This window comes from Suncus etruscus, chromosome 2 (assembly GCF_024139225.1).
Source record: "Suncus etruscus isolate mSunEtr1 chromosome 2, mSunEtr1.pri.cur, whole genome shotgun sequence".
NCBI lineage: Eukaryota > Metazoa > Chordata > Mammalia > Eulipotyphla > Soricidae > Suncus > Suncus etruscus.
Window position 1 is genome coordinate 64,862,797 of NC_064849.1, and position 13,582 is coordinate 64,876,378.

Consider the following 13,582-nt stretch of genomic DNA (forward strand, 5'->3'; position numbering starts at 1 on the left):
GCCGTTGACCGACGTTCGCACTTACTTAGCAACTGAGCTCGAGCCTCCTAGTAGAACCTTGCGTGCAGGGCCAAGCCGACAGATGCGCTAATCCCTGCGAGATCTTTAACCAAGGAATTCTGCTTTCGGCGAGGCCTTCTGGGAAACAGAGTCCATACACTCATGTTACCGTTAAAACGGAGGAGCAAGAAAACTACAACTCCCAGCAGGCCGCGCGCGACGTGTTTTGGCTTGGTTTCCCCAGGGTATGTCGGGAGAAGTAGTTCCTGCGAGCCCCAGTTTCCGGTAGCCGCTGGAGACAGTCATCTCTTGTCTGATACACTAAGCACCTTTCCTTTTCCTGTACGGCGCCGCTGAAACAAAACGTCGGAGCCCTTCCTGACCCTCTCGGGAGCCCCCGTGGGGAAAGGGGCGTGGCTTTTTGGGTGGGCGGAGCCAGCGACCCGGAAGCAGAAGGGATTCCCACAGGCGGAGTGCTGGGGCAAGCGGCAGCGGCGAGCGCAGCGGGACCCGGCGGCGACTTTCTCGGTGTGCCAGCTCCGAAGTAGGAAGAAGATGCTGATTAAAGTGAAGGTGGGAGCTTCTCCGGGGGAACGCTAGGCTGGCGGCCGCACCTTGTGTGCGGGGAGGAACGGGGAAGGGCACCGCCTGCCGCACGCCTGCCTCTCCGGAGCCGGGAGGGCGCCGACCATCTCGGGGCCCCGCGCGGGGGCTGATGGGAAGGGAGTAGGGGACCCGCAGGGGCTCTGCGAGCAGCGAGCGGCGAGCGCTCTGGCCTGGGGAGGTAACACACGCCCGGGATGTCTGCCTGCGCGCCGTCTCGGGGCGGGGGCCTGCCGTGGGCCTGCCTGCCTGCGGTAGCCCGGGCTCTCCGTGTGCCACCCCCTGCGACGATGCTCGGACAAGGGGGAGCCGCCGCTCTGGCACTCCTGTCTCCAGTGCTTGCTGTGAGCTGCGACACCGCGATCTTCCTGCATCCGCTGCTCCCAGACCGGACCCAGGATGCCTCCGAGCGCTGCACGCTAATGTTGACTTGGGGGAGGGTACATGGAGGTTTTGCATGGGCGAGCTGTCTGTCCCCAGGGTTGTGTGTCCGTCCCCCCCCCGTGGAGTAGAGGTGTGTGTGCCTTCTCCTTCACTGGCCTTTTGCTTCCCTGCTGCCCGGTTTGAGCAAGGACAGTGATGCGGGGCCTTGATGGAGTAATGTTTGCTCCGTCCTATCGCCGCTTCTTTGCTCTCAGACCGCGGCAGTCACGACTGCTCTGCTCTCTAGTGTGCCTCCAAGAGGACAAAAGCTCGTCCTTAGTGAGTGCAGCGACCGGCTACTACCACGGTGTGTTTGCAGCTGAGTCGTTATTTCTTCTGTTCCCTGGAGTCTGTCGTACGTCACAGACATATCCATTGGGCCTTGATTTTGGGACCACACCGACTGGTACTCAGGGGCTACTCGCAGAGTAGTACAAGGAAAGGACCTTGAGTTAATGCACGCAGAGCCTGCGCTTCAGCCCCCTCAGTCAACTCCTCTGCCCTGCTTAATCATCAGTCCTTCTGACTCCCTGGACTGAGGCCTAACAGGACTGAGGCCTGTGCAAATAATTACTTTCAAACTTTCTTTAGGAACCTATAAGAATCACTGTGAAAGTATTGTGATGTCATTGGATCCTGTAGAAAACAAAACACAAAACAAAGTTGAGGATCTGAAAGGTAGCCCAGGGGGCAGAGCTGCTTGGCACTCAGGAAACCAAGGTTCAATCTCTGACTCCACATGGTCCCTGGGTACCATTAGGAGAATCTGGAGCATTGCCAGGACTGCCCTATCTTAGACTGATGTCACTCCCCAGTTATTTCATTATTTTCTCATAGTGGATCTAATTTTTTCTTTATGCTTGACTTTCTTTCCATTCCCTTGTACTGCTTTGGGGGCCTTTATTTTGATAAATGGCTTCAACTAACTTTTTTGGGTGGGGGCACACCCAGTGACGCTCAGGGGTTACGCCTGGCTATGCACTCAGAAATCGCCCCTGGTTTGGGTAGTCTGTCCTAGGATAGCGCCTTATGCCCTGTGCCACTGCTCCGGCCCCCAAGTAGCTTTTTGTTGTTATTTTTATGGGTTTTGTTTTTGGTTTTTTTTTTTTTTTTTTTTTGGTTTTGGTTTTGGTTTTTGGGTCACACCTGGCAGCGCTCAGGGGTTACTCCTGGCTCTATGCTCAGAAATCGCTCGTGGCAGGCTCAGGGGACCAGATGGGATGCCGGGATTCAAACCACCCACCTTCTGCATGAAAGGCAAACGCCTTACCTCCATGCTATCTCTACGGCTCCGACTTTTAAATAGTTTTTCTTAACCTTGCATGCTACAAAGCTAAGATCTTTCTTTTTTTCTTTCTTTCTTAAGTAGTAAAGGTGTGAAAGTGGCAATCATCGTTGTTTGCATAGGTCCAGCAAAATATGGGGAAAACAGAAAAAAATCCTTGGCCTGATTACAAGAAGGCCAAAGTTTAGATCTTAACTCAAGATACTATATCTAAATAACTGTTTAACCTCCTTTTATTATGCTCTTACAACCTCTTAGATTATTTTGTGCAACAATTTTCTCATTCCTATTTTCCTTTGGGTGGGGGAAGGCTCTTAAACAGTGCTCTGTGGTCTGAGATCACACAAACTGTAGTTGGCCATTTGAACTGGCATTTCAGAATTAGAGCTTGAAGACGTGTTGCTGCTGAGGCCTTTCAGAACTGCACCCAATGATGCTCAGGGAATGCTATGGTACTGGGGTGAAGCCTGGGCTGAGTACATGCTAGGCATGTAACCTTCCCATTGAAAGATCTACGGGCCCTTGTATTCTCAACAAAATAAAAAGAGTTCCTAAGAGGTCATTTTAGTGAGTTTTTGGGTCCTGGGGGTTTTGGTTTTAGTTTTGGGGGGGGGGTTAGTGATACTGCTGGCAGTGCTTGGGGAACCATATTGGAATGCTGGGGATGGAACTCAGGCATGGTCAGCCTCATGCAAACTCCCTACCCTCTGTACTATTGCTCTGGTCCCAGTGATTTTTTAATAGTAGATACACGTATAAACCATAAGACCTAGAGACTATCTCACTTCTACACCCTGAAAGTTCAGGGTTGGTTAATTTTGCTTGTTTTAGAATTTCATACAAGTTAAACTATGTAACATTCATTTTTCATTTGGCTTCTTTCACTCAGCTTTAGGCCTAGGGTTTATATCTGTACTTCTTTAGAACTGAGGTATCTCTTTGGATGCCAGTCACAGCTTGTTTATTCATTCTGTCGTGGACTGAGGAGCTTTCCATTTCTGGCAGTAGAAATAAGGTTCTGGTGAGCAGTGTCACAAATAGTTAATGGATGTATACAAATTAGATAAGTACTTTGGAATAAATACCTTGGAGTGGTAGATGGATAAAATTGTAACTGAAACTGCCATTCTCTGAGTGATGGTACCATTTTACGTTCGTTCCCACCGAAATGAATGACAGATTGGCTGCTATGCATCTGTGAGAAACCTTAAGTCACACTGATTAATTGACTAGTTAGTTTGGTGAGTTTTCCCAAACTTTGGGAAGTTTTCCCAAGCGTTAGGGGTTCTGGGATCCCCAGCCATTCCCAGGCAACTGGTCCAAAAATACCCTTAGCTCTGCACTGCCAAGGATTACAGGTTCACCTTACAATGCTTGACCATCCTTATTGTGGTGTGAAAAGTTTTATTTCAGTTATTCAACATTGATTTTTTTTCAGTCAATGAGCAATTTTTGTCATTTCACTGTGGTCTAGACAGTAAAGTTCAGTTAATTGTGTGTCTCACATTTCTTGTCTGTAAAACTTGCCCTGATATAGGCTAGATTACTAAATGTTTCTGTCTCTTCCAGGGCCTCACACAAAGCAGTAAGGGGGTTTTGGGTCATGAAAGATTTGTTAAGTAGCACTGAATGTATTTTGAGGGACCAGTGACCAGTGTTCATATTATTACAAATTATATCAATAATACCTTTAATCTAGGGCCAGAGCAATAGCACAGTGGGTAGGTTACTTGCCTTGCACCTGTTTGCTGCTGAACCAGGTTTAATCCCCAACATCCCTAAGCACCAGGAGTAATTTCGGAGTGCAAAGCCAGAATTAATTTTATTTTGTTTGTTTGTTTTTGGGTTACATCCAGTGGTGCTCAGAGCTTACTCCTGGCTTTGCATTCAGATAATGCAAAGTGAGTTCAGAGAACCATATGGGATACCAAGGATCAAATCCACTGGCCTTCATGCAAGGCAAACACTCTGCCCACTGTATTGCTGCACCTCTAACAGTTAAATAATTTGAAGATTTTTCTTTCTTTTTTTTTCCTTATTTTTTGGGTCACACCTGGCAGCGCTCAGGGGTTACTCCTGGCTCCATGCTCAGAAATCGCCCCTGGCAGGCACAGGGGACTGTATGGGACCCTGGGATTCGAACCACCGTCCTTTTGCATGAAAGGCAAATGCCTTGCCTCCATGCTATCTCTCCGGCCCCCTTAAGATTTTTCTTTCTGGGTGAGAGGACGTATGGTGTTTGCCTTGCATGTGGACAACTATGGTCCAATTCCTGGCACCTCATATGGTCATTCGAGCACTGCAAGGAGTACTCCTGAGCCCAGAGAAAGGAATAGCCCCTGAGCTATTATTCCCTGAGCACACACCACCAAGTGTGGACACCCCCAAAATTCTTTTTTTTTTTTTTTTTTTTGGTTTTTGGGCCACACCCGGTAACGCTCAGGGGTTACTCCTGGCTATGTGCTCAGAAGTTGCTCCTGGCTTGGGGGACCATATGGAACACCGGGGGATCGAACCGCGGTCCGTCCAAGGCTAGCGCAGGCAAGGCAGGCACCTTACCTTTAGCGCCACCGCCCAGCCCCCTCAAAATTCTTATTAAAGAGTTTTCTTTTTGGTTTTTTGTTTTTGTATTTGTTTGGGGGGGGGGTGGTCATGGTTGGCAGTGCTGTGGGTTACTCCCAGTTCTGGGAGCTGGGAATATTTTTATTTATTTTCTTTTTGTTTTGTTTTTAGTTTTTCTTGGGGGGGTCACACCTGGCGGGGGCAGTGCTCAGGGGTTACTCCTGGCTCTGTGCTCAAAAATCGATCTTGGCAGGCTCGAGGGACCATATGGGATGCTGGGATTTGACTCACCATCCGTCCTGGATCAGTTGCATGAAAGGCAAACGTCCTACTGCTGTGCTATCTCTGGCGTCTGAGTTTTTTTTGTTTTTGTTTTTGTTTTGTTTTGTTTTTTGGGCCACACCCGGCGGTGCTCAGGGTCACTCCTGGCTGTCTGCTCAGAAATAGCTCCTGGCAGGCACGGGGGACCAAATGGGACATCGGGATTCGAACCAACCACCTTTGGTCCTGGATCGGCTGTTTGCAAGGCAAACGCCGCTGTGCTATCTCTCCGGGCCCTGGGAATATTTTTAATATGTGGCTCTAGGATCAGAGAGATCAAAGTACTTGTGCTATTTATTTTTTTGTTTATTGAACATATGCTTTACATCCCATTGTTTCATCTCCAACACTTATCTGGTGTGCTGAGCACTTCTTTTTTTTTTTTTTTTTTTTTTTTTTTTTTTTTTTTTTTGGTTTTTGGGTCTCACCCGGCAGTGCTCAGGAGTTACTCCTGGCTCCATGCTCAGAAGTCGCTCCTGGCGAGCACGGGGGACCATATGGGACGCCGGGATTCGAACCGATGACCTTTTGCATGAGAGGCAAACGCCTTACCTCCATGCTATCTCTCCGGCCCCTGCTGAGCACTTCTAAGAGTAACTCCTCTCCCACAGCTGCCCAACACCATCTGGTGTGATCCCCCCAAAAAAGAAATTAGCAAAAGTGTGAGCAGTTCGCTAAAATGGGAATGGAGGTCAGTGAATTCTGGCTACTTTAAAAAAGTATTAAATACTTTTATTTAAAAAATTATGTGTTGGGCCAGAGAGATAGCACAGCCAGTAGGGGTTTGCCTTGCATGCGGCCGACCCAGGATGGACCCGGGTTCAATTCCTGGCCAGCATCTCATATGGTCCCCTGAGCCTGCTAGTAGCGATTTCTGAGTACAGAGCCAGGAGTAACCCCTGAGCACCACCAATGTGGCCCAAAAGCAATCAGTTAAACAAAAAATTATGTGTGTGATGTGCCGGAGTGATATATATAGTAGACAAGGTCTGAGTTCACTTCCCAGCATCTCATATGGCTCTCTTATGTGGTAGTCTGGGAGAACCACATGAGTAATTTACCAGGAGTGATTCCTAAGCTCAGAGCTGGGAGTAAACCCTGAGAGCATCACCAGGTGTGTCCAAAAACAAATTATGTATGTGATATATATCCAAAATCCAGGGTTGCAAACATACATAGATACTTGCATACAAGGATACACAGCTATAACCCCAGACCTTCATTTCCTTTGGCAGTGTTGGAACCCAAGGCTTCACACATTCAAGATTCTTTTTTTTTTTTTTGGGGGGGGGGGGTTTAGGTCAACTGGGCAGCACTCAGGCGTTACTCCTGACTCCATGCTTAGAAAATCGCCCCTGGCAGGCATGGGGACCATATGGGATGCTGGGGATTCAAACCACTGTCCTTCTGCATGAAAGGCAAATGCCTTACCTCCATGCTATCTCTCCAGCCCCACATTGAAGATTCTTCTTCTTTTTTTTTTTTTTTTAAAGTAATGATGTATTTATTTATTTTTGGTTTGGGGGCATCGCTCAGGGGTTACTCCTGGCTTTTCACACAGAAATCATTCCTGTCAGACTCTGGGACCCATATGGGATGCCAGGAATCAAACTTGGGTCTATCCCAGGTCAGCTGCATGCAAGCCAAACAACCTACTACTGTCATATCGCTTCTGATTTTCACATTCAAAATTCTATCACTGAGCTACTACTGGCGTATTTCAAGTTGTGTCTGTGGCTTACCTCTAACATAGAATTTAATATTTAATACAGATTTCTGTGTCTATTAGACAGTACTTCTTTTTTTTTTTTTTTTTTTTTTTGGTTTTTGGTTTTTGGGTCACACCCGGTGGTGCTCAGGGGTTACTCCTGGCTGTCTGCTCAAAAATAGGTCCTGGCAGGCACAGGGGACCATATGGGACACCAGGATTCGAACCAACCACCTTTGGTCCTGGATCGGCTGCTTGCAAGGCAAACGCCGCTGTGCTATCTCTCCGGGCCCTAGACAGTACTTCTAGTAGAATAATCTACTTTTGCCCTCAACTAAGGATGTTTGTTTTCTCACTTGTATTAAGAGAAAAAAAAAAAAGAAAAGAAAAATACAGGGATGGAGAAATAGTGCAGGATATAAGTACAGGATATTTGTCTGTATGCTGAAGCCTCCAAATACCTGCTGCACCACCTATATTCATTGCAGCACTATTTACAATAGCCAGACTCTGGAAACAACCAAGATGTTCTTCATCAAATGAATGGCTAAAGAAACTGTGGTACATATACACAATGGAATATTATGCAGCCTTCAGGAGAGATGACGTCATGAAATTTTCCTATAAATGGATGGACGTGGAATCTATTATGCTGACTGAAATAAGTCAGAGGGAGATAGACACAGAATGGTCTCATTCATCTATGGGGTGATTTGGGGTTGTGTTTTTTTTGTTTTGTTTTGGTTTTGGTTTTGGTTTTGGTTTTTGGGCCACACCCAGTGACGCTCAGGAATTATTCCTGGCTATGCGCTCAGAAATTGCTCCTGGCGGGCCCGGAGAGGTAGCACAGCGGCGTTTGCCTTGCAAGCAGCCGATCCAGGACCTAAGGTGGTTGGTTCGAATCCCGGTGTCCCATATGGTCCCCCGTGCCTGCCAGGAACTATTTCTGAGCAGACAGCCAGGAGTAACTCCTGAGCACTGCCAGGTGTGGCCCAAAAACAAAAACAAAAAAGAAAGAAAGAAAGAAAGAAAGAAAGAAAGAAAGAGAGAGAGAGAGAGAGAGAGAGAGAGAGGGAGGGAGGGAGGGAGGGAGGGAGGGAGGGAGGGAGGGAAGGAAGGAAGGAAGGAAGGAAGGAAGGAAGGAAGGAAGGAAGGAAGGAAAGAAGGAAAGAAAGAAGGAAAGAAAGAAAGAGAGAGAGAGAGAGAGAGAAAGGAGGGAGGGAGGGAGGGAGGAAAGAAAGAAAGAAAGAAAGAAAGAAAGAAAGAAAGAAAGAAAGAAAGAAAGAAAGAAAGAAAGAAAGAAAGAAAGAAAGAAAGAAAGAAAGAAAGAAAGAAAGAAAGAGAGAGAGAGAGAGAGAGAGAGAAAGAAAGAAAGAAAGAAAGAAAGAAAGAAAGAAAGAAAGAAAGAAAGAAAGAAAGAAAGAGAAAGGAAGGAAGGAAGGAAGGAAGGAAGGAAGGAAGGAAGGAAGGAAGGAAGGAAGGAAGGAAGGAAGGAAGGAAGAAATTGCTCCTGGCTTGGGGGACCATATAGGATGCTGGGGATCGAACTGCGGTCTGTCCTAGGTTAGCACATAGCAAGGCAAATGCCCTACCACTTGGGCCACCACTCCAGCCCCTCATCTATGGGTTTTAAGAAAAATAAAAGATATTATTGTAATAATGCCCAGAGTTGAGGGCCAGAAGGACCAGCTCATGATATGAAGCTCCCACAAAGTGGTGAGTGCAGCTAGAGAAATACTACACTGACAACTATCATGACAATGTCAATGAGTGAGAGAAGTAGAATGCCTGTTTCGAATACAGGCAAGTTGGGACATTGGTGATGGGAATGTTGCACTGATGAAGGTGAAGGGAGGTTTTTTTTTTTTGGTTTTTGGTTTTTGGGTCACACCTGGCAGCACTCAGGAGTTACTCCTGGCTCTATGCTGAGAAATCGCTCCTGTCAGGCTCAGGGAACTATATGGGATGCCGGGATTTGAACCATCATCTTTCTGCATGCAAGGCAAACAAACGCCTTACCTCCATGCTATGGCCTGGAGGTGTTCTTTTGTTTTGTTTTGTTTTGTTTTGTTTTGTTTTGTTTTGGTGGAGGTGTTCTTTTTAATGACTGAAACCCAACTATAATCATGTTTGTAATCAAGGTGCTTAAATAAAGATACTAAAAAATACCAGGGCTGGAGAGATAGCATGGAAATAAGGCATTTGCCTTTCATGCAGAAGGTCAGTGGTTCAAATCCAGGCATCCCATATGGTCCCCCGAGCCTGCCAGGAGCGATTTCTGAGCGTGGAGCCAGGAGTAATCCCAGAGCACTGCCGGTGTGACCCAAAAACCAAAAACAAAAAAAACAAAACAAAACAAAACAAAAAAAAAACAAGAAAACCCCAAATACCTGCTGCATGTGTAATCTCCTGATCACCACCAGGGGTCACTACTAAGCACCCCTGAGTGTGGTCCAGAAACAAACCAATCAAAACTTTGGGGTCAGACCAACTGCATAGCAGTGCTTGCCTTGCATATGACAAACCTAAATTCTATCAGCATTCCGTATGGTCCCCGAAGCTCCAGGAGTGAGTGATCTTTTCTTTTCTTTTTTTTTTTTTTTTGTTTTTGGGTCACACCCGGTAGTGCTCAGGGATTAGAACTCGCTCCTGGCAGGCATGGGGGACCATATGGGATGCCGGGATTTGAACCAATGACCTTCTGCATGAAAGGCAAACACGCCTTACCTCCATGCTATCTCTCCGGCCCCGGAGTGAGTGATTCTTGAGCACCACCAGATGTGGCCTAAAGCCCAAAAATAAATAAAAACCATTTAATGCATGTAGTTATTGACTAAAGCTGATTCTTAGAAGCAGCTTTGTAGCCAAATTATTTTTTATAATATAGCTGATCCCGAGACACCAGGATGGTATGTTTTACCTAAAAGAAAAATTATAGAGGCTGGAGAGATAGCACAGAGGTTAGGCGTTTGCACGCAGCTGATTTGAATAGACAGTGGTTCAAATCCCAGCATCCCATGCCTACCAGGAGCAAGTTTTGAGTGCTGAGCCAGGAGAAACCCCTGAGCACCACCAGGTGTGGCCCCAAACCTCAAACAAACAAACTAAAAGAAAAATTATATGTTGGGCTATAGGAATTTATGAACCCTTTGCTTTGTTTCAGACGCTGACTGGGAAGGAGATTGAGATTGATATTGAGCCCACAGATAAGGTAATGTCCTCTCAGCACCTCTTCATGCCTGTCGTCCTGCCCTGCGTGCTTGTTTGGATATGGGTGAACATAGTCCTTTTGCTCTTGTGCTATCTGCAGTAGCTCTTGTTCTTTCCACTTCTGTGATACTATCCCAGCACTCCCTATCTACTTCTCCCTAAAGGTGGAACGAATCAAGGAGCGTGTAGAGGAGAAAGAGGGAATCCCCCCACAGCAGCAGCGACTCATCTACAGTGGGAAACAGATGTGAGTATGGAATGGGAATGAGGATGTTTGAACCTGCTGTGAAGATGAGGGAACAAACCAGACGTGAACCAGTCCTGTCTCTCTTTTCTTAGCACTTTCCTTTGGGCCTTTGGTAGTCTGGTAAAGCCTGTCAACCCCCTTCTCAGAATAAGATTTTTTATGCATAAAAAGAAAGTTTAGTGGGCAGGGCAAGTGTCTGACAACCCAGGTTCACCTGGCGCTACATATTGTCTGATCAGTACTCAATGTGACCCAAAGCCAAATACACACACACACACACACACACACACACACACACACACACACCCCAAAGAAACGTATTGTCTGATCAGCACTCAATGTGACCCAAAGCCAAATATACATACACACACACACGCCAAAGAAACTTATTACACACACACACACACACACACCAAAGAAACTTATTGTCTGATCAGCACTCAATGTGACCCAAAGTCCAATATACATATACACACACACACACACACACAAAAGAAACGTTGAAATATACTAAAACAACAGGCTGGAGAGAGAGCTTAAAGCGGCTGATTATACGCTTTATTTTACATTCTGAATACCTGGGTTCAAGCCCATGGCACTGTATGGTCCCCTGAACTTTTCTGGAAGTAACACCCCCACCCCCAAAAAAAGGACGGAGGGGCTTGCGGTGGCGCAAGCGGTAAGACCTTGCCCGCGTTGATCTAGGATGGACCACTGCGGTTCGATCCCCTGCCGTCCCATATGCTCCCCCAACCCAGGAGCGATTTCTGAGTGCTTAGCCAGGAGCAACCCCTGAGCGTCACCAGATGTGGCTCAAAAAACAAAACAAACAAAAAAAAATGTTGTAGGGTCAGAGTGATAGAAAGCAGGTAAAGCTCTTGCCTTGCACTCCACCAACCCAGATTCATTCTCCAGCATCCCATATGGTCCTTCAAGCCCACCAAGAGTGATCTATGAGAGCAGAGCCATGGGTAAGAGCTGAGTACCCTGGGTATGGCTCAAAAACAAAACAAAACACTAAAAAAAAAGTTAAAATGGTGAATTATATGCTTTTTAAAACATTAAGATCTCATGGTGGTCAAAGAACTGTAATCTGAGTGGGAGCCTCCCATATTGTGATTAGAAGGCCTGGAAGCCCTTTCTTTTTTGGGGGGTGGGAGGGTCACACCCGGTAGCGCTCAGGGGTTACTCCTGGCTCTCTGCTCAGAAATCGCCCCTGGCAGGCTCAGGGGACCATATGGGATGCCAGGATTTGAACCACCGACCTTCTGCATGCAAGGCAAATGCCTTACCTCCATGCTATCTCTCCGGCTCTGGAAGCCCTTTCTATGATTCTCAGTCAACCAGGCCATCAGCTCGGTGAACGACCAATGGAGGCAGTGTATCTCGGGTGCTGTGGTGTGGAAGATTACTCAGGCTACCCTGGTGATACTCTTCGGCGATCATATGATACTGGGTCATGTCTTTGTTTTTTTGCTTTTGTTTTGGTGTCATACCTGGTGATGCTCAAGGGTTATTCCTGCTCTGCAATTAGGAATTACTCCTGGCAGTGCTCAGGGGACCATATGGATCAACCCAGGCTGGTCACATACAAGGCAAGCACCCTACCGATTTTACTATCATTCCAGTCCACATGCATACATCTTAACCCTTTTATTATCTCTCGTCCCTCAAATTTCTTAAGATACTTATAAGTAGCTATGATATGAACATCTCATTTCTGTTGTTAATGGTTATTTATGTTGCTAATATCTCTGTAAATTTTTGTTTGGTTTTAGGGTCACACCCAGTGGTGCTCAGGGCTTACTCATGGGTCTGTGCTCAGGAATCATTCCTGGCAATGCTCAGTACCCAAGTCTGCTACATGCAAGATAAGTCCCCTATCTACTGTAATATCTCACTAGCTCATGGATTTTTTTTGACTACGTTCAAGGGATGGAGAGATAGTATAGAGGTGAAGGCACTTGCCTTGCATACTGTCAACCTTGGTTTGATCTCTATAAGTGCATAGCATATAACTGCATATAACTCAAGTGCCATTAGGTTAGTAAGCCCTGAGCATAGCCAGATGTGATCCGACCCAAAACATACACAAGAAAAAAAGACAAATTGCAGTTAGGAGGTAGTAGATATAAAGATGTAATTTTTTTCTTCCTGAATTCCTATCTCCCTACCCCCACCCAAGACCAATGAAATCTATGTTAAAAATCTGTTCTGGGCCCGGAGAGATAGCACAGCGGCGTTTGCCTTGCAAGCAGCCGATCCAGGACCAAAGGTGGTTGGTTCGAATCCTGGTGTCCCATATGGTCCCCAGTGTCTGCCAGGAGCTATTTCTGAGCAGACAGCCAGGAGTAGCCCCTGAGCACCGCCGAGTGTGACCCAAAAACTAAAAAAAAGTAAAAATAAACAAATCCCGGTGTCCCATATGGTCCCTCGTGCCTGCCAAGAGCTATTTCTGAGCAGACAGCCAGGAGTAACCCCTGAGCACTGCACGGTGTGACCCAAAAACCAAAAAAAATAATAATAAAATCTGTTCTGGTTGGTATTTCTAATGCCTTATTGTTGGTTTTTTTGTGGCCTCCTTTCTCTGCAGGAATGATGAGAAAACAGCAGCTGATTACAAGATCCTAGGTGGTTCAGTCCTCCACCTAGTGTTAGCCCTCAGAGGAGGAGGTGGTCTTAGGCAGTGATGGATCTGTTTTCCATTTACCTCCTTTACCCTGTTGCTCATAATGAGGCATCATATATCCTCTCATTCTCTGGGATGCCAGAGCCACTGACCCCTCTTCTGGATGCCCAGTTTTGTGTGTCTACTGGGGGCAGACTGTGAGGACCCCAGGATGCAGTGTTCCTGGCCCAAAGGGCCCTAGCTGGATATTGGGTTTTAGTTTGCGGTCCTGTGTATTTCCCTCTCTTATGACTGTGTTTCTGGTTGTCAATAAAATATTTCCTGGCCTTCTGGAATCTTTGTTCTTTTGCACAAACAGGATTGAAATAAAGTTGACTAAACTAGTTGCACCAGGATGAAAGGGTAGGACAAAGAGACGGAATGTACCTTCAGAAAGATTATGAGACTCAGCTAACTGCAGTTTGATTCCCAGCACCCCATATGGTCCCCTGAGTCAGCCAGGAGTGATTCCTAAGCACAAGGCCAAGAGTAACCCCTGAGCACCACAAGATGTGACCCAAAAACCAAAAAATATGTATATATTGGGACCAGAGC

At 46.5% G+C, this 13,582-nt stretch overlaps 1 protein-coding gene across 1 annotated transcript; it reads left to right on the top strand.

The window, feature by feature from the left end:
* Positions 1-382: 382 nt before the first annotated feature.
* On the top strand, positions 383-13,314 carry NEDD8 (NEDD8 ubiquitin like modifier). The gene is made up of 4 exons (XM_049768220.1): positions 383-573; positions 10,066-10,113; positions 10,277-10,359; positions 12,953-13,314. Exons 1-4 carry the CDS (start codon positions 556-558, stop codon positions 13,047-13,049), a joined length of 246 nt encoding a protein of 81 aa, XP_049624177.1. The 5' UTR covers positions 383-555; the 3' UTR covers positions 13,050-13,314.
* The last annotated feature ends 268 nt before the right edge of the window (positions 13,315-13,582 follow it).